This window comes from Chaetura pelagica, unplaced genomic scaffold (assembly GCF_000747805.2).
Source record: "Chaetura pelagica isolate M959 unplaced genomic scaffold, ChaPel_1.0 scaffold595, whole genome shotgun sequence".
NCBI classification, from domain to species: Eukaryota; Metazoa; Chordata; class Aves; order Apodiformes; family Apodidae; genus Chaetura; species Chaetura pelagica.
The window spans coordinates 455,412-474,920 of NW_009953221.1; the positions used below are offsets into that span (position 1 = coordinate 455,412).

The window sequence follows — 19,509 nt, forward strand, 5'->3', positions numbered from 1 at the left end:
GGCTCCGCCGCGGCTCGCCGGGACCTTCCGGGGCGCCCACCTGTTCCTCAGCCCCTGCAGCCACCGCCAGTCCGGGCCGTGGGATGTCCCGGACCGTGGGGACCCCGGGAATGGTGGGGTGGTGGTTTCGATGGTGGCTTCTGGGCTCTGGAGCTGCTCCAGCATCGAGCAGCCTCAGTCTCCCCTGTTATCCTTTCCCGCAGCGTGTTAATGAGCTTATCTGCTCCTTCTGGGTGTACTGTAAGCACAGAAGTCGGTGGATATTTTACCTATAAGTGGCCTTAAGGTTCCAGTCATGGTTATCTGTGTTAATGAGCTTATCTGCTCCTTCTGGGTGTACTGTAAGCACAGAAGTCGGTGGATATTTTACCTATAAGTGGCCTTAAGGTTCCAGTCATGGTTATCTAAAGTATCATTTACAGTAAGGGTTTTTTTGGCACATTGAAGGAGTTCTCTGCATAGGTGTTTATTGCTGTGAGAGGACTGCAGAGCCTGCAATCTGTCAGATTTTTGACTCGTAGATCAACAGTCAGCACAGCAGGATGCAAAGGTGGGTTTGTCTTGGCCATCTGCAGCTGGTGGGGGCTGCATGCCTGTGTGATTCCAGGAGGTTGGCTATGTGCAGTGCTATTTTGGTTCCCCTAAACTCATACCTGCTTTTGTCTGAATAAGTTCCTTTGTTAATAGACCTGGATTGAAGCCTTCAAGTAAAGGTGTTGCCATTTAGAAACCTGGAGTGAAGAAAACCCCCCCCCCGACCTTGTGGCTTTCTTAGTAATCCCCTGTGAGGTGCGTTGCTCACAGGCTGCAATATTACATGTTCCAGTAACAGTAATGAATTGTCACGGCAGTTGTGGACATCTAAGTGTCAAAAGTTGTTTGAGTTTGCAGGAGTTTATGGTGGATCTTGCTGTAAGTGTCAGTTAGTAACTGCATGCATCTTGTTTGCTCCTGGTTCTCTCTTTGTGGCTGCTCATCTCTCGCTTCACGTCAGACCGAGTGCCAGCCTGGATGAATGAAATTCTAACAGATCCAGGGTTTCTTGTAACTTCAGAGCTGTCAGCAGCAATGGTTACCCTGCTGCTGGTGTTACTTTCTAAAACACTGTGGCTGTGCAGAATGGAGCAGCCAGGAAATACAATTTTGAGCTGGATACTTTTTCCTTTCTCTGTGCCTTAATGTTACATGCTGGTTGTGATGAGAGGGACCAGCTCTGAGCAGGCAGCTGGGAAGGGGAAGTTTGAGCATCAGCCAACAGCTCTGCTGATCTTCCAGCAGGTCAGTAGCTCCCTAAGCTTGGGAGTGATGTATGTTAAATTATAATTCTACATACTTGATACTTATCCAGGGCAATAATTGGTGGCAGAAAAATCAGCCCATTGTTTAGAAATGCCTGTAGGCCGGGGCTGTCTTCCATGTTAACCTTTTCTTCGAAGGAGAGCAGAGGTGCTGGAGCTGAGGTTTGTTGTGCAGACTGAGAGCTCAGACTTTTTTTTTTTTATTCTCCCAAGCATGTAGAATAGGTGGTAAAGAACCCATAAAACTGCCTGTCATGACACTGTCATGAAGGGAAGAAAAGCTTAAAGTTTGAACGTGCTTACAAACAGATTCTGAGTTTCTTTGCACTTGGGCACCAGTGTCAAAGTGTAAGAAAAATGTTGTGATGTTTTCCTGCAGGAAGGACTGAGTGTGCAGCTGTGAGCAGCAGCGCCTGCTGGTACTCACAGAAAGCTCTGCCTTTCTTCTGGCTTTTAGAATCTTCTCCTAAAAGAAGTGGTTGTGTTCAAACTTAGAGTATTCATCATTGTCACTGACTTCCTTGTTTAGCAAGAAGTCAAGCTTGGAGGCCTGGGTTTCATTCAGACTTCTCAGTATGATTGTCAAAGTGTGTGTTTCTGGAGAGAGTGAAAAGCTGCACTGATCTTGTTAGGTGGGCAAAAACCAGGCCAGGGTTGTGAGGCTGGGGAGGAGGATTGTTCCTCACAGGGCTTTGCTGTGGGGTACTGGACATTTAACCTTCACCAGCACATTCTCTAACACAATTGGTTCCTCCACTGTGGACATTCCTTCCAGCAGGTCTTTGTGGTACATACGGAGCTTGGTTAGCTCTGAGATCCTGCCTTAAATTAGAAGAAAAATGAGACAAATTTCCCTAGCTGTGTTGAGTTGAACTGGTCAAAATAATCTTTACCCAAGCTTTCAAAACCTGCCTCCTTTGAGGAATCACCTCCTGTGCCCTCTGCTCATCTTTGTTTTAACTGCCACGTGAAGCTGTGCTGACTGGGGAGCAATGTTTTAGTTGTACACATGCATGTAGCACTTGAGACCCCTTCCAGTAATGGCTGCAAAATGTATTTATAACTTAGTTTCACACACTTAGTTCAGAATTTACATGGGTAACCTCTATTTCAAAGGAGAACTATAAGAAATAAGCTATTTTAAAAAAATTACATCATCTTGGAAGCCACCCGGGATGTCTGGTGTTATATCTTCATTTCTGCAGCCTTTTCCCCTGGAAAAAAAAAACAACAAACATATGGACAAACTACTCCTGCTACACAACATCCATTTCCTTCTAAAGCTTGTGTCTTAGTGGGAATGCACCAGGACTCGTGTTGGAGGAAAGCAGGAGTTGTTTGGTATTGCTCTCAATGGGGCATGAGATGATTTGCTTGCAGGAAAAGGTCTTTTCATGGAAGAAACCTGTAGAAACAGTAACTGGAGAAGAGCATCCCAAACCTCATTGTAGCAGTTGGTTGAGGTCTTACAGGGGAGGTATTCCAGGTTCTGGTAGAAGAAATGCTTTTCCCTTCAGGCTCAGTGTGTGGAGAAACCACCTCTCCCACCCAGCAGAACACCTTTGCCTTGTTAAACAGTGCTCTGTCCTCCTCGGGGAACTTATTACCTGATGTCAGGAATAATGAGATCTCTTAGTTTTAGCTCTGTGGGAAAGCCTGTCGTTTCCAGCTGCCTCTTAGAATTGTGCTTGCAATTAAGTGGTTCTTCATCCTGAATAGGTAGCAAGCCTTTCCTGATTTTAAATATTAGACAAGAATTTAATCATTTGCCATTTATACCTCCCTGTGATGCAAACCCAGCTTTGGTTTGAGTATCACAGGCTGGCTGTGTGGTTGATTGTAAATCAGGCTGCCATCCATGTGGTATCTCAGTTGGCCTTGCTGCTCAGACCTTCAGGAGAGGTCCATGATCTGAATTATTAACTATAAATTGGTCTGTGTGTTGTAATATGTTAAGCAGTGCCTTGGCCTGGGGTCATCTTCCAGTTGACACAGGAGCTGCATGGTTAAAGATGCTTCTGTGGCTCTTGTCTCTATTGATTGCTTTACCCAAGCCCTAGAAACAAAACCCTCTCTCACCAGTGATAAAAAAGCCTTCTAGAATTGACTTTAAAAAGCAGGGGGAGAAGGTGTCAGATGCTGCTGTAATCATATAAATGTAGAGTGGAGGAAGAGGGAGGTTGACTTGGGGAGGTCTTGGTGATTTCCTTGGATGCAGGGAAGTGTTACGTGTGGGTGAAGGAGCCTGGGAATGGCTTTTGCTTTATCCTTTTCTGTCAGGCCTTAATAAGCTTAGCAGTTTTGAGGAAGCTGCAGTGTGCAGGGAGGCTGGAACTTGTGGAGCCTGTCCCAGGTTTTGTTGCTTTCTGTTGCTCGTCGTGTTTCAAGCAGCCCTGCATTTTATGCATTGAGGCAGGGCTTGTGTTTCAGGTGTGTGGTGAAAGGTGCTGCTGTTGGGGGCATCCCCCAACATGTGGGGTCTGGAGTTACCAGCCGTGGGTTCCAGGTACAGATTTGGGCCTGATGTCTCATTGTGTAACCTTACCTGAGGGTGACTGCTTTGTTTGGTGCTCTGTATTGCAAACAGCTGGATTCACTTGAACCCACCTGTTAGAGGGTGGTTGGTATAGTTGGTTTCTTGGCCTTGCTTTGCAACTTTCCTATCCAACTCTTTCCAAAATAGCTTTTTGTGCCTGCTGGAGGTACATTCCAGCAGTGCCTGTGATGCTTACACAGATTCAGGGAGTTTAACTAGTCTGGGTCAGGACTTGCCTTTTTAGTTGCTTGGATAGTCCTGGTCAATCTGTTACTGTTGCTAAAAGAGCTGATTACTTTTTGAGATGCCTTTTTTGGGGGAGTTAAGAACTTTGCACAGAAGCCCTTGCAGAGGTGGGACCGTGGTAAGGTTTGAGGCTGTGAAGGCAAAATCTGAGCCAGCAGAAGTAGCAGGAACTTGGGCTGAGGGGTCAAAGCAAGAGGAATTCCAGATTGCCTTTCTATTGTTAATTCCTTGGAACTCCCCGGGTTGCAGGGCTGGTGGCAGTAGTTATTAGCTCTTAAGCTGTAGTTTGAGTGTTTCAGCAGCAGTGACAATTTAAATAACACCCACTTCTTATTCCTTCTACACACCCAGTCTGTGTGTGCTGGGGCAGCTCTTTGCAGTTCATGTGGTGAACTGAGCTGGGGAATTGGTCAGGGTTTAAAAAAGAAAAGACACTATATTTTTTTTTCCCAGGTAGTTTTTGATGTAGCTCAATGACCTGATAAAGCCTCCGGTGCATCACAAGTGGTACTGGTGCAGGTGTGGCAGCAGAATTGAGTGTTGAAGTGTTTAAATAGTTGCAGAAGCTGAAAAGTGCTGTTTGCTTCCCTGCTGCCTTAGCAGGCTGGCTTGGGACCTGGTAGGAAAGAGGGATGTGTTGGCTGGATAAGTTCCTCAGGCCTGCTTGTGCTTACTGCAGTGAGTGGTCTCTTGGTCAAGTTTCACCTGTAGAGGCTCCGTTGTAGTCACTGCAGCTTCTGTGTGCGTGGTTGAGGATTCTGGAATCATCCCGTGTCCCTTGCAGTGCAGAAACACAAAGGCTCAGCACATGTTCCTGGGGCAAATAATGAAAAACTTCTTCATGGGTATCCCAGAGGATGCTCCTGAGTTACTGAGCTTTGCAGCTCAAGAGTAAACTGTGAGGACTCTGTGGATCATGCTCGAAATAGTCAAAGATTGACTTGGGGTGAACTCTTGTGCTTGCACCAGCTGAAACTGCTGATGGAGCCACAGCTGCTGGGAGAGCTGCTGTGATCCTCATCCTCTTCCCACCTCCAGCTGCACATTCCTGTTCCCTCCCTGGCACTGGCTGACCCTACACCCAGCTGAGGAGCTCACCTGGCCAAGCCCTGCCTAGGAAGAGGCTCCTGGGAGGTGTCTGGCCCTGCCCTGGTTCCTCCTGGCTCCATGAGGTGGTGGGTTTGGCACAAAGTCCTTGGGCTCTGTGAGGAGAGGTGCTGGGGGTTGGTGGCAGCTCCTCTGGCCAGGACCCCTCAGGTTGGATCATTTAAAGGTATCAGGCTTTTCAAACCCAAGTGATAAAACTTGGGAGGAAGGAGCTGCCTGTGCACAGACCCTTGGTGAGAATTGAACTCTTGGAGGTCTGGGAGGCTGGAGGGCAGGAGCATTAGGAGGGAAATAACTAATCTAAAACATTTTTCATGATGTCACCATAAAGCAGTTCATTGATTGAAAGAACTAACTTTTTGTAGGTAGAATCAGGAATAGTGACAGTCACCATGGACCCCAACGGGGGATAGAGAACTGGGGAGAGACCCAGTCGTGTCTTAGAAAATATTAAGACCTTTGGCTTAGCCCTTGTTTCAGAAGTCTGAACCTTAGGATAGAAACTCAAGTTTGTCATTTGTTTGGGAGAGGAAGGTGAGCCCAGAGCAGGAGTGTGTAAAGTGTGAATTGTTGCCTCTCTCAGGGATTTTGGTAAGGCCAGATGACACAACAGCACTGTCATCCTGGCACCTTTGGCTCCTGATCAAAGCAGTTCCAGAGCAGCTGAAGCATTTTCTCCCAGTACCCAGTGAGAGAAGAGCCTTTTCCAGCTGCATCAGGGAGCTGCTGCAGCTGACAAGTAGAGTGTTGTTTGGTTTTTTTTCAGGAACCAGAAAACATTTCAGGATAGAAAGGGAAAGAAGGAATCAATTCTGCCTACTGTGGAAATGTGATGTTCATCAAGAAGCTCTTCTTTCAAGGCAGAGTTACTCCAATATGTTGGATTTGGAGTTAAAATTGTTGCCAGTGTAGGTTTTATAAATAAAAAACATGTCTGCTTTGGCTGATAACACTTGGCTGCTATCTCCTCTCACACATTTTGTGCCTGGTGATAACTTCCAATAAACTTTCTTCAGTCTGTGTAACCTGGAATGCTGTGGCCCCTCTTACACACTTAGTCTTTAAAAAAATACTTAAGTTAAAGGTAAGTCCTTCACAATAAATGTAGGTTTGTTTGTTCAGTATTTTGTCAGCTATATCATTCTTTCTGCAGGTAATTCATGTTTTCAGTGTTAGGAACAATATTTAAGTGGTAGCAAATTGCTTTAATTCAAGGTGCAACCTGCTAAACTTCACAGCATGGCAGTGCTCTCTGGGGCATGGCTTTCCTGGGTCAGCAGTGCGTGCTGAAGAGTGGTTGTTAATGTCAAAGTATACAATTTTCAGCGTGTCCAAACAGTCGGTGGTAAGAATTTCCATTGAGGAATCACTGGAAGTAAAACACAATTAGTTCTGTTTTACTGAACAAGGTGATTTTCTAACAAAGCAGCTGGGGAGGAGAGGAATCCTATGTCCAAGTCTGCCTGTAGTGTTCAGCAACACACTCAACTGGGTGTATTTGGAAGCTTTGTGCTGTGAAGATGGTTGTGCAGAGGTGGAAGTCTCTGAGAGTGACAGCCAGCACTTTGGAGCTGCTTTCTCACAGTTTTTGTGCAGAATCAGCTTGCTGAGTATCATGATTACACTGCAGGTCTAAATTGATTTTTTTTAAGGGGTGTAGAACTTCTGAAGATGGAGGAGCCTGGGTTGTTCCCAAGGTGCTGATGCACATTGATGACTTTTCTTCAACAAACAAACTTCCAGGGCATCTGCCAGCAGCTCTGGGATTCTGTAACTCAAGTTGTCACTTCAGCAGAGCTCCCTCAGCTTGGTAGCCTGGCCAGTGTGGAACACTCCTCGTGCTGTGTGAATTAATGTGGGCTTTTATGTTTGTGTACAAGTTATCATCCTGAAAGCTCCAGAAAAATGGCTGCCTCAATATTATAGTTTATCCTTGGAGAAACTACAGTTGGTTCTTGAGTTGAGCACAGTGAGAAGGGATTTGCAGGGGTGGTGTCTGCAGCTTGTGAGCACCAGGTGAGAATCTGACTGCTTTGTGAAAACTCAGTCTCTGCTCTCTTGTGTGTGTAAGAGTTTGTCTCTCAACTAGGAGCTGTTGGGTTTTGACTTTGTAGCACTTTGTTCACTGGAGTTTTTAAGACAGGCTGCCACGGGGCTTGAGCACCAGTGGGGCTTTCTTCAGTGGAAAGCATCAGGTTTTTTGCTACTAGGTTAGAAATAACCAGCGCCAGGTTGCAGCTTCCTGCATTTCTGTGTTTAAATCTAAATAAAATGCTGATGGGTTCCTAGGTTCTTTTGTCCTGTCATGATCCAACTGAGCAATTGGCTCTGGAGTGGAGCTGCTCTTAAAGTAGAGCAGCCGCCTCCAACTTGGAAGCTCTGAGATGAAAGGCAGTGTGCTCACATCCTCTGGGGGAAGAGGTTTTTGTCCAGTCAGAGGCAGAAAACTCATTTTGTTTCTAAGTACCTGCTAATGATTGTGCCACTGGCTGCAATGGCCCAGCATTCTTGACTGATTATCAGATCAGGTCTCCTGAGGACCTGCAGAGTCTTCAGAGGTTGGGGGTATTGGGAAACTGGTGACTGGCAGCAGCTTTTATCTAGAATGTGGTGAGCAGTAATTCTAGGAGATGGGTAAATTGATTTCAGGGGGTTTTTTTGCATATCCATAAGACTTCCCTTGTGTGCTGATGGGAATTCTCTGTTAGTAATTGCTGTTGAAAGAGTAAAGCAACTTCTCTCCAAACTTAGTATTTAAAAGCTTCCCAATTTGTGTTCCAAATTAGCTTTGCTCAGGTGTTGTGAGCAAATGCACCCTGCTCAGGTTCTCATGAGCAGCCCTGCAAGCATGTTGTGCCTCTGTGGGATAAATTCATATATTCCACAATGCAATGGATTCAACAGGCTCTTACTTTAACTTCCTTTATCATTTAGGCAATCAGCAGAGAAGCTTCCCTGGCATTTTGAAACAAGTTGTCCTGCCTCATGTCAAAGTGCAGCAGTACAGATGGTTTTATTTTCTAAGGAGAGAGCCAAAAGTACATGCTGGTGACATGCTGGTAGGGCTTCTCTGTATTGCACTCAGGTAGGAACTGCTCAGAGTTAACAGCTCTGGGGAGATGTTCCATGTGATGGGTAACAGAATATTTAAGAACTCCAGAAAGCTCTTGACCCTTCGAAGCCATTCTCATCAAGTCCTTAAATGTGTGTTGCATAATTTTAAATCTCCACTCATTCTGTGGAGTGCATTAAGATTAAGCAAGGTGATTGCAGAATGATTGTGTCCAGGGGCTGCCTCTAAGGGTCTTTCTCATGGTTAGTTCTGTGTCTGCCTTTGCTCTTGGTGTGAGGCAGGGGGTTGGGGTGAGGTGGAGCTGCCCTGCTGGGAGCATTGCCTTTTCACTTCCCTGAGTACCCACACTCCAGGTGCAGACTCCTGGCTGAACCAGTGGCTCTTTCCATCCTCTACATCTCCATAAACCAAAAGGGGTTTATTTTAAGGCTGAATTTTCTGTATATTCTGTTATTCTGCCTGAATAATCAATACATTCTGCTTTTCTCTCTTGCTAAAGTAGGAACAGTTGTTCCCGTGACTGATTGCACAGCAGTCTCCTTTTATGGCTCTCTAAATTTTTAAGCAATAATTCTGGACTTCAGTTCATGGCTTCTAATGAAGAGTAACTGCCAGGATTCATCTGGTTAACGTTTTTGTACAGGTGGAAGAGGAGCAGAAATGGGCATCATGTGTAGAACAAACTGATTAGGTGTCCTTAGTCCAGTGCAGTGACTGGGTTTTTAGGGCTTGTGCATTAGTGATGTGTTCTAGGGGTGTTATTTGTTGTGCTGAAAGAATCTGTAGCAATTGCTGCACCTGGGGGGGACACGTTGCATTGTTTTGTGCAGCTCAACACTTGACAAGTCTTGTTCTGATAAAACATGCTACGTTGTTCCACTAGATGTTCAGCACCTCAGTAGCTGCTCGTAAGATCTGTGGTATTTATACCAGAAGGCAACAGATGTCTAGGGCTGGCTCAAGCTGAGTAATTTCCATGGTTATTCTTGTTTAATTATGCTTTGTTTTGGCAGGACTGTGCCGATGCAGAGCTGGGCTCAGGGGTTGATGCGGAGGGGTAAATAAAGATGAGGCTGCCTGGGGAGGCGGTGAAGTCACCATCTCTGGGGGTGTTCAGAAAATGTCAGGACATGGTTTAGCAGGCATGGTGGTGTTGAGTTGATGGCTGGACTTGATGGCTTAGAGCTGTCTTCCAACCTTAATGGTTCTGTGAAATGGTGATATGGAGTGACTGCAGCTGAGGGGTGATGAGCAGCAGCCACCTGCGTTTCTTCTGGGGTCACAATCCCTCGGGATACTGTGCTTGGGATCAGAGCCTGGGTGCTGGGGCAGCATGGGCCAGAGGAGCAGCCAGCCTTGAAGTGGTGAGTTTTGTAAGCCCTTTCTCTTACAAACTGCTTTGTAGAATTACCTGTGTGCTTCTCTTTGAGGGAACAGAGTTTTGAGTCTAGTTGGGACTAGACAGAAATGAGAGTTTCAGTGTGTTTCTACTCCTTGCTGTTCTTAAACCTGTGTAGTGGATATGGAAGGTCTTGAAGAGCTGCTTTGACAGCATTGGCAGCTCTCTGATTATTCCTAATACATCAGTATTTGTCTTGCTGCAAATTAGGCCAGTGAGCATGAAAACAGTTGATCACCATTTTCTTTATTATGAGCATAGGAAGGCTTATTTCAGGCTTTCTGTGTCTCCTCCCTATATTTTCACCACTGTAAACTGGGTACTTAAACTTTTTCTTACTCATCATGTTTCCAAAACCTCACTGCTCTCCTCTGAGCTCCTCTTTGTATACTTTTCCCTTGAACTGTGGTGTCTTGAGATGAACATGTAATTCCAGCTGAATTTGATTCTTATACCATTCCTTACCAGTGTGGAGTTGAGTGGAAAACAAGACTAAAATGCTGTGGCTTGCAGTGGTTGCTGCCATTGAGGCTGTGCTGCCCTGCCATGGCAGTGCCTGCCAGCCTTCCTGCTCTGCACTGCCCACCCCTTCCCCTCCCTCCTCTGGAATTTCTGCCACACATCTTCCCTGTTTCATGGCATATCACAGAATATTAGGGGTTGGAAGGGACATCCAGAGATCACAGACATCATGGAGTCCAACCCCCCTGCCAGAGCAGAACCAAAACTAGGGCAGGTCACTCAGAAATGAATCCAGACAGGTCTTGAAAGTCTCCAGAGAAGGAGACTCCACAACCTGTCTGGGCAGCCTGTCCCAGGGCTCTGTCACCCTCACAGTAAAGAAGTTTTTCCTCATGTTGAGGTGGAACTTCCTGTGTTGTAACTTGGTACGATTTCCCCTTGTTCTATCACAGGTCACCACTGAAAAGAGACTGGCCCATTCTTGACATCCACCCTTTATAGACACTAATCAGGTCCCCTCTTAGTGTTCTCTTCTCAAGACTCTCCAGACTGAACAGCCCCAGGTCTCTCAGCCTTTCCTCATCAGGCAGGTGTTCCAGTCCCTACATCATCCTCATAGCCCTTTGTTGGACTCTCTCAAGTAGATCCCTGTCCCAGTTTTGTGGAACTGTCCCACACTTCAGCTGCTGGGCTGTTTAAATTATGCTCTTAAATTTCTTCCCCAAAAAGGTTTTGCCCAACTTTGTGGTGTGATGGCTTGTTTTTTTTGTGGGGGTGGAAAGAGAAGGGGGGGGTGGGGGGATGTCATATTGCAGGGGGGTCTTCTCTGCTTCATATGAGGCTACAGGGCAGGTGTGGTGGGTGCAGTTCCTACAGTATTACACTAAATGTTCGGGGGATGTTGGAGTTGACAGACAGTTATTCCTTTCTGTAGTAATGTCTTCAATTAGTGGCTAATAAATATGAATGGAGAAAAGTGTTACACTGGTGACTGTTTGCCTTAAAAACCTCTTCCTGTAGAGCAGGAGAACGTCCCTGGATGTGCCACCACTGTCCTGCAAACTGGCTGTGTTCTGGGTCTCCATCATCTGATTTTACCACCTCCTACATCTTGCCTCTTATTCCTTTCTGTAGTAATGTCTTCAATTAGTGGCTAATAAATATGAATGGAGAAAAGTGTTACACTGGTGACTGTTTGCCTTAAAAACCTCTTCCTGTAGAGCAGGAGAACGTCCCTGGATGTGCCACCACTGTCCTGCAAACTGGCTGTGTTCTGGGTCTCCATCATCTGATTTTACCACCTCCTACATCTTGCCTCCTAAACCTCTCTTGAGGCTGTTGGTAACTGCCAGGGCAAACCCCCCTTGATCCCTTGGCTGTTGTAGTTTCTCTCCACCTTAGGCTGTGTGTGCACCCTGCCAGGAGGCAGCAGGGGCTGAACTGCTGTCTCACTCCAGTGAAATGTTTCACGTCTCCTGATTCCTTCACAATGTGGAATATTGTTGGATTCCAACCTCTTGTGTGGTCCTGGCTTTGTAAAGTATATATAGGAAGGTATAAGGACAATGTTACTTTACCATCAAATAAAGCCTAAGTACAAATAAAATACATGCAGATTGCTTTGACTCTTTAAATTAGACCTGGACATTTTAAACCCAGAGGCCAGCAGAAGTGCTTGCTGTGCCCAGCCACTTTTTGGACTATTCTTGGTAGCCAAGAAGCATTTCTTCTACCAATTGTTTTGCAGCACAAATTTCTGGTCAGTTTGCACAGCCTGGCCTCCAAATGACTGTCTCTGCCACAGAAGATGCTCCCAGTGGATGACTTCCTACCCAAATCCTTGATTTCTTCATGTTTCAAGACCTGCTTTCCTAAATGCCATTAGAAACTTTGCCTCCACCTTTAAGAATATCTGGAGCATCTGGGTGAATAGTTTGAACTCCAGTTAAAAAATGTGACTTTCAGACATTTTCAGTTGTTATGAACAAAGTAGTGCATGGTCATCTCTTTGGTGTGTCAGTCCTGTGAATAGTGTCTCCTGTACCCTATCTTTAGACAACATCATGTCACACTGGGGGTGGGGGAAACTGTTAATAGATCGGTTGCAAGGGAACTGAACTAAATACCAGCAGGTTGTAACCTGAATTCTAACTTCGTGTTTGGTTTGTACCTTTAGAAAAAAATTGACATTCTAGTTTATTGTTCATGATGTATTGTTAGTGTCTGGTGTCCAATGGGTCCTACATGAAGTGCTAAATATACACTATTCTGCTGTATTTCCATTGCCACGTTTAAATAAAGGCTCCTCTGAACAGCAGCTTTTCTCTTCTTCCTTCTTATTCCATGTTTCAGGTTGTTATTTTTTATTAATTATTCTTTTATTTATTATAATTAATGATTCTTTGATTATGCACTGAAGTAGCTCTTACACAAATGCAGTGCTGGGGCAAGACCTGATCCTGCTCAGACCCCAGACCAGGGTAGGAGCTGGTGCTGAGATGCAGGTGATGGTTCCACTGCTCTGGAGGGAACAAACACGAGTGGGTGACGTTGCTCGTGCTGCAGTTTCTGGAACTCTTAGGATCAGTTCTGTCTTCCTGCTTATTTCAGCAGTATTGACCTTGAACCTGGGATTTTCTTGAACATTATCCCGCTCTATGTATGGATATACATGGCCTGGAGATACATGACAAGTTTTATAGCTACCCAATAAAATGCTGCTGTCCTTAGGGGCAGGGACAAGACAATAAAAATGGTACAAATGCTCCTGTGAGCTTCTCTATTGACTGCACAGCATTTCTGACCTGAGTTGCCAGCAGGAAACAACAACTTGGCAGTAGAGATCTGGATTTGTATCTGTAGGAAAGACTTTAAAGATCTGTGTAGTCTTCCACAGTGGGTCCACTTCTCTGCTTTTGTAAAATTGCATCGTTAACTACAGGTGGGAAAATGTTACAAAACTATTTTCTTTGAAACTAGCAAAATACTGAGTATTTGTAGCATATTTTGAGGGAGGGAGCTGAGTTGTGAGGACAAACACCTTCTCTCAAAGCCAGGGGCTTATGCTACATCTGTATAGTCTGTTTCCAAATGCTACCAATGGAGGCAGATTATTGGTTTCTATAACCTGTGGTTTCAGGAGGATAATAAAGTTACACTTGGTGTTTAGAAAAGACTCTGATGAGGAACTCTAGACCTACTAGGCCAAGTTTTAACACTTTTTAGAAACTTTGAGAGGCTCCTGTGACCCATCTGGGTGATGACACTGTATTTTAGTGCTGTTAAGTGAGGTTTGTGCAAATGACTTTAAAAAAGCCTTTCTAGCCAGGGTACAGGGACAGGAGCCTGTATTCACTGCACATTTTTTGTGTGTAGCTCTCAGGCTTTCCAAGAGCTCCACCTTCTCCTGTGTAACTGTCTCAGTAACACCATCCCTGCCAGCTCAGATCTGGTTTGTCATCTATCATGGTCTAGTGATGCAGAGACCTTTAGAAACATCCCTGTGAAACTTTTTTTTAATAAATTGCTTATTTCAAGTGATTGCAATGGAATGTTTCTGTAAGGTGTTGGAGAGCAGTGGAGCAAGGTGCAGGTTGTCCTGTGTCTCCAGGCAGCCCAGAGGGCAAGGAAGGTGTTGCACTGGTGCTCAGTTTGTGTTTTGTATCTGGACTGGTCCGTAGATGGAGAAAGAGAATCAAGGCATAACAGTGGGAGCTGTGGTACCAGCTCACCTGGGGATGCTGAGGTTGCTGCTGTGTTCAAAGCTGCCTGGGAAGGAGGCAGTGGGGTCAGGGGTGGCAGGAGCAGCTGCATGTCCAGCTTCCCAAACCCCAACACACTTTTTATTCTTCTCAACTGCTCTGTAACACTTGCCCTGAAGTTAGTTACTGAGTTCTTGTTTGTAAAATCCAAAATAGGATTAAGATGGCAGTTAAAGAAAGGACATTAAGCTGCTTGATCTTTTCCAGGGAGCTCAGAAACCTGTGCTTTTGTCTGGGGCTGTAGTAAAAAACTTGGGAAAGATCTCAGATCCCAGTAGTGAGCTCCAGAGTGTGGCTGAATGACTTAAGGAGACTTGCATGGAATAAATAAGATTTGTTTTCTGTGACTGTCATTAGGGTTGACTGGAAGGGATTATTGTAGATGACTGGAAGCAGATGTTCTTCAGTAAACTTGGAGTGAATTAGCCCGTGTGCCAGTCGTGTTCCCCAGCACGGGAATCACATGCCAGGATTTGAAGGGGTGTGTAAATTATTCTGAGTCCTTTTCCACGAGGTCTTGGGGTTGCTTCACAGCAGTTCTTGTTTTGGGGTGGTAGAAGTGGGTTGCAGTGTCAGTAGACAAAGACAGAAAGAAACTAAACTGATGTGCAAGTTCCTGAGATGCTGAATTATGCAATTGCAGCCTTAACCAGTGAGCAGAGTGAGGCTGCCGAGCTCCCTTGTCCCTCTCAGCTTGATGTTACTTTGCCTATCTTCTGTGGAGCCAATAAGCATTTTTAATAGCAGCTTGTCTTAATTAACTATCATTTCTGGTGGATGATGTCCTGGCAGGTTTTGTAAGTTCAGTCTGATGTCAGTTATGTGATATGTTAATTTTATTAAGCCCGTGACAGTTGGTTTAAGGTAGAGACACTGGTGTGCACTGATGTGCTGCTGCTATTGAAAATAGTGTCTTTACAGGGAATAAATTCTATTTGAGTCATCTTGGGAAGATCATCTTGTTTTCATCATAGTGTTGGGCTACACCACAAGAAATTTCACAGTCTGTTATTTTGAAATAGGAGAATGTTTTTTATTACAAGCTTCTCTTTGTGGCAGTTTAGGTGAAGCATTCCAAGAAAACTACACAAAACTACTGGGGAAGGGTGGAGAAGTTGTTGAACCTGCCTGGAAGTTTTTTTTGTTTTATGTTTGGGGTTTTTTTAAGAACCATGCTTCTCTGCAGGTGTAGAAGAAGGGAAAATGAGAGGAGCTGCTTGCAGCTGATGTGGAGTGTGAGCCTTCATGCCCCTCACAGCGATTGCTTCAGTGTGACTCTGTTTTCAATTGGTTACAAATGTGTGAAGAATCTGAAGGGGGTGTTGTTTGTTTACCAGAAGTTGAGCTATCAGCACAGGCTCAGCTCTAGGGCTGCTTTCCCTCTTTGTTGGCACCCCAGGTCCCTCCAAGGAGGGAAGGACCAGTCTCTCAGTCTCCATGTAGACCTGGTCTCCAGGAGGTGGTTGAGCATTTGGGGGCATCCATAGGAAATTCCCCGACTTGTTTCATCTACAGCAGGTGTGTGTAGGTGAGGGTGTCACTTTCCCCATTTTGACCTTCTGATAGACTAATGATCCTTTTTTTGCCTTCACTTTGTCATTTAGATAATGAATATTTGGGGATTACCAGTAACTGCAAAAATAATGGTACCAATTACCAGTGTGTGCGACACGTGGAGCTTTTATGCACCTGGGTAATTCATAGCCTAAAATATGTGTTGGGAAGGAGGGTGTTATGTTTTGCAGGTCTAAAAAAGCTTGTCTGGAAACTCCCACAATGGAGCATTAGCTAATCTAAATGCTCTGGTTCTAGAAACTGAAGGAAAAAAAAAGCATCAACCAACCCTGGTGTTAGTTCTTGCTTGAACTGTGGTGCTAAATCATCCTTCCCAGGTGCTGAGGGTGGTGCAAGGATCAAAACATGGAAGAAAGTCACTGAAGAGAAATAGTAAGAAGTAAAATATGTCAGGACTCGTGTTATTGCTGCTTCAAAGCTGTAGCAGAGTTTTACCAGACCTGACCAGATGGTTGGGCTTCAAACATCTGCAGAGGAATTGTAGTTCAGTGATGACAAATGACAAATTAGTTCATCTTTGGTCTAAAGTTGGTTTCACAACCTGTTAAGAGTTAGAATCATTCAAAGCCTATAGAGACTTCAGAAATGAGTTGGTAAATCTAAAAATCAGGCAAAGCATTTATTAGCTGACAGCTTTATCCATGTATCTCCAACATTAAGCAGTTCTGCTAGGATGGAAAAATATTGTCTGTGCACAAGATATTCTGAAAGGGAGAGAATTCAGGTCCTGGTTCTGCTGTTGTACTTTAATAGAAGGGTAGAATTGACTTGGAAAAAGCTAATTCTCAAAGTCACAGTCTTTAAAATGAGGAATCTTGCAGCAGAGTGGCTGGGAGGGCAGGGCCACCTGATTGAGCTCCCTGATAAGAATTTAGGATAACCTGGGATCCCTGCAGAGGTTTTTGCTGCAAGATTTTTCTCAGATGCTGTTCAGGTCCAGTTGAGTCACAAATGAAATGAAGCAATAAAAGACTGTGATTCAGGTTTTCCTTTGCTCAGCCTTTAAATCTCACCACAAAGGTGAATTAGAAATTCCCGTTTTGATGCTCTTAACATCAGGTAATGGCAACACGGATCTCTGTGTAGTCTGGGGTTTCTCATGGAGATGATTAACCCCACACTGGTTCTTCACCTCTGCAGATTGTGGCAGCTGCTTCCGTGAACAAACATCAGAGGAATTGTAGTTCAGTGATGACAAATGACAAATTAGTTCATCTTTGGTCTAAAGTTGGTTTCACAACCTGTAAGAGTTAGAATCATTCAAAGCCTATAGAGACTTCAGAAATGAGTTGGTAAATCTAAAAATCAGGCAAAGCATTTATTAGCTGACAGCTTTATCCATGTATCTCCAACATTAAGCAGTTCTGCTAGGATGGAAAAATATTGTCTGTGCACAAGATATTCTGAAAGGGAGAGAATTCAGGTCCTGGTTCTGCTGTTGTACCTTAATAGAAGGGTAGAATTGACTTGGAAAAAGCTAATTCTCAAAGTCACAGTCTTTAAAATGAGGAATCTTGCAGCAGAGTGTGGCTGGGAGGGCAGGGCCACCTGATTGAGCTCCCTGGTAAGAATTTAGGATAACCTGGGATCCCTGCAGAGGTTTTTGCTGCAAGATTTTTCTCAGATGCTGTTCAGGTCCAGTTGAGTCACAAATGAAATGAAGCAATAAAAGACTGTGATTCAGGTTTTCCTTTGCTCAGCCTTTAAATCTCACCACAAAGGTGAATTAGAAATTCCCGTTTTGATGCTCTTAACATCAGGTAATGGCAACACGGATCTCTGTGTAGTCTGGGGTTTCTCATGGAGATGATTAACCCCACACTGGTTCTTCACCTCTGCAGATTGTGGCAGCTGCTTCCGTGGGGCACAGAGCGTGTCTTTCCGCAGCTCCTCCTCTCCCATCCCACGCAGCTGCAGCCACGATTGCCGAGCGATGGAGCCGGGGCTGTTCCCAGGCTGGGCCGCTGGAGCTGGCGATGGTCTGGGGACACCTACTGGGCACAACGCCCGTCCCGGCTGCTCTGCAGCAAGAGGAGTGGCTGGGAGGGCAGGGCCACCTGATTGAGCTCCCTGGTAAGAATTTAGGATAACCTGGGATCCCTGCAGAGGTTTTTGCTGCAAGATTTTTCTCAGATGCCGTTCAGGTCCAGTTGAGTCACAAATGAAATGAAGCAATAAAAGACTGTGATTCAGGTTTTCCTTTGCTCAGCCTTTAAATCTCACCACAAAGGTGAATTAGAAATTCCAGTTTTGATGCTCTTAACATCAGGTAATGGCAACACGGATCTCTGTGTAGTCTGGGGTTTCTCATGGAGATGATTAACCCCACACTGGTTCTTCACCTCTGCAGATTGTGGCAGCTGCTTCCGTGGGGCACAGAGCGTGTCTTTCCGCAGCTCCTCCTCTCCCATCCCACGCAGCTGCAGCCACGATTGCCGAGCGATGGAGCCGGGGCTGTTCCCAGGCTGGGCCGCTGGAGCTGGCGATGGTCTGGGGACACCTACTGGGCACAACGCCCGTCCCGGCTGCTCTGCAGCAAGAGGAGCTGGGACCTGGGCTGTTAGACTCTTGGCGTGTGGCTACAGGAAGCACCGGCGTTTAGAATAAAGTTGTCGAGATTTCTGAGCTGCTCCTGGCTTTTCTTGGTCCCCTGGCACTTGTATTTCCAGTGAGGCTCTAGGACGATGAACCAACCCCCTGGCTGGGGATCTCAGGACTTTGCTAATAAGTCACACTGGTTTTATTGCTCATGTTTCCTTTAGTTTTACATAAGAGTGTGTTTGTTACAGCTTCTGCAGTTCCCAACTAGGTCAGCAAAATGTCCTTGTCCCTGTTCTTTGAACAATCAGCTCCCTAAAGCCAGACAGTGTGATAGCAATTTTGTGATTAATGCTTCCAGCAATTATAAAGTGGGAAGTCTTAAATTACATTTGATAACTTAAGACCTGAACATGAAATATGAAGTGACTTTGTCTTCCTTGTTGCAGATCCATAACATGGTGGCAGTGCTGGAAGTGATCTCCAGCTTGGAGAAATATCCCATTACCAAAGAGGCACTTGAGGTATGTCACCCTCTGAACATGACTTGGTTTTTATGTAAAAGGACTTTCTCTCCCTAACTAATTTCCATAAGAGCTTTTCTTGAAACAATAGATTGATTGCAAAGCATTCACAATTAAGATATTATTTTGCCCCTCTCGTGCTGCTCTCGATGCACACACAGTGATTCTGTCTGGGTTCAGATCAGCATTCTGTGCAGCACAGCTCTGTGCAGGCACTAAATTAATCATCACTTGCTACTGATTAATTCTGGTGCATTCAGCAACATCCCCCTGCTTGCTGAAGTGCCCGTCACCTTTTGGAATTTTGGTGACCAAGCACCAAGGAATCTGAAACAGGAATGTAGTTACTCTGTGTCCACAAAATCCATCTTAAATTCAGTCAGGCAGGTTCCAGTGCCTGGTGAAATGAGGTGGATGGGGCAGCAGCTGCAGTCTCACTGGCCACTTTGGAAATCATGCCCAAAGAAGTTCTTATGGCTAATTTTATATGAATATGTGTATATATCATCTTGAGAATATTGGTGTTACTTAGAACTATTGCTTAACCATAAGTCCAGCTGTGTTTCAATGTTTGTATCACGACCTGCTCCATATTTCTCTCACAGTCTGGTCTGTCTTTTCCTTTGAAGTGCTTTTCTTAAGTAATCTGACTTCTGGAACAATTTTGGGTTTTCAAATGTGCTTTGGGAACAATCAGACACTTCCTTCCAGTTATGGAATCACTTTGGGACACCCTAGGAATGCTTGTTTAAATCTGTCACACGTTTTCAAGATACTGAGGAGTGAAGGGAGAGATGGAGGAAGAGAAGGTAGGACAGAAGCTGCACCCTGACTAGTCAATTTTGTGACATTGAGATTTTTATTATCAACCCATCACTGCAACAGGCAAAGGTTCTGGAATTTTTTCTCTGCTGATCTTACACTTTCTTTGTGATGAACACACAGTTTTTGCCTTAAGTGCTGCATCTCCCCTCTGACCTGAGCTTGCAC

At 45.1% G+C, this 19,509-nt stretch overlaps 1 protein-coding gene across 1 annotated transcript in view; it reads left to right on the top strand.

The window, feature by feature from the left end:
* Positions 1 to 18,408: 18,408 nt before the first annotated feature.
* Positions 18,409 to 19,509, top strand: part of MED26 (mediator complex subunit 26) — a 3,096-nt gene continuing 1,995 nt past the window's right edge. The window contains exon 1 of the mRNA XM_009997818.1: positions 18,409 to 18,519. Within this exon, the coding sequence (XP_009996120.1) occupies positions 18,409 to 18,519 (111 nt within the window). The remainder of the gene's footprint in view (positions 18,520 to 19,509) is intronic.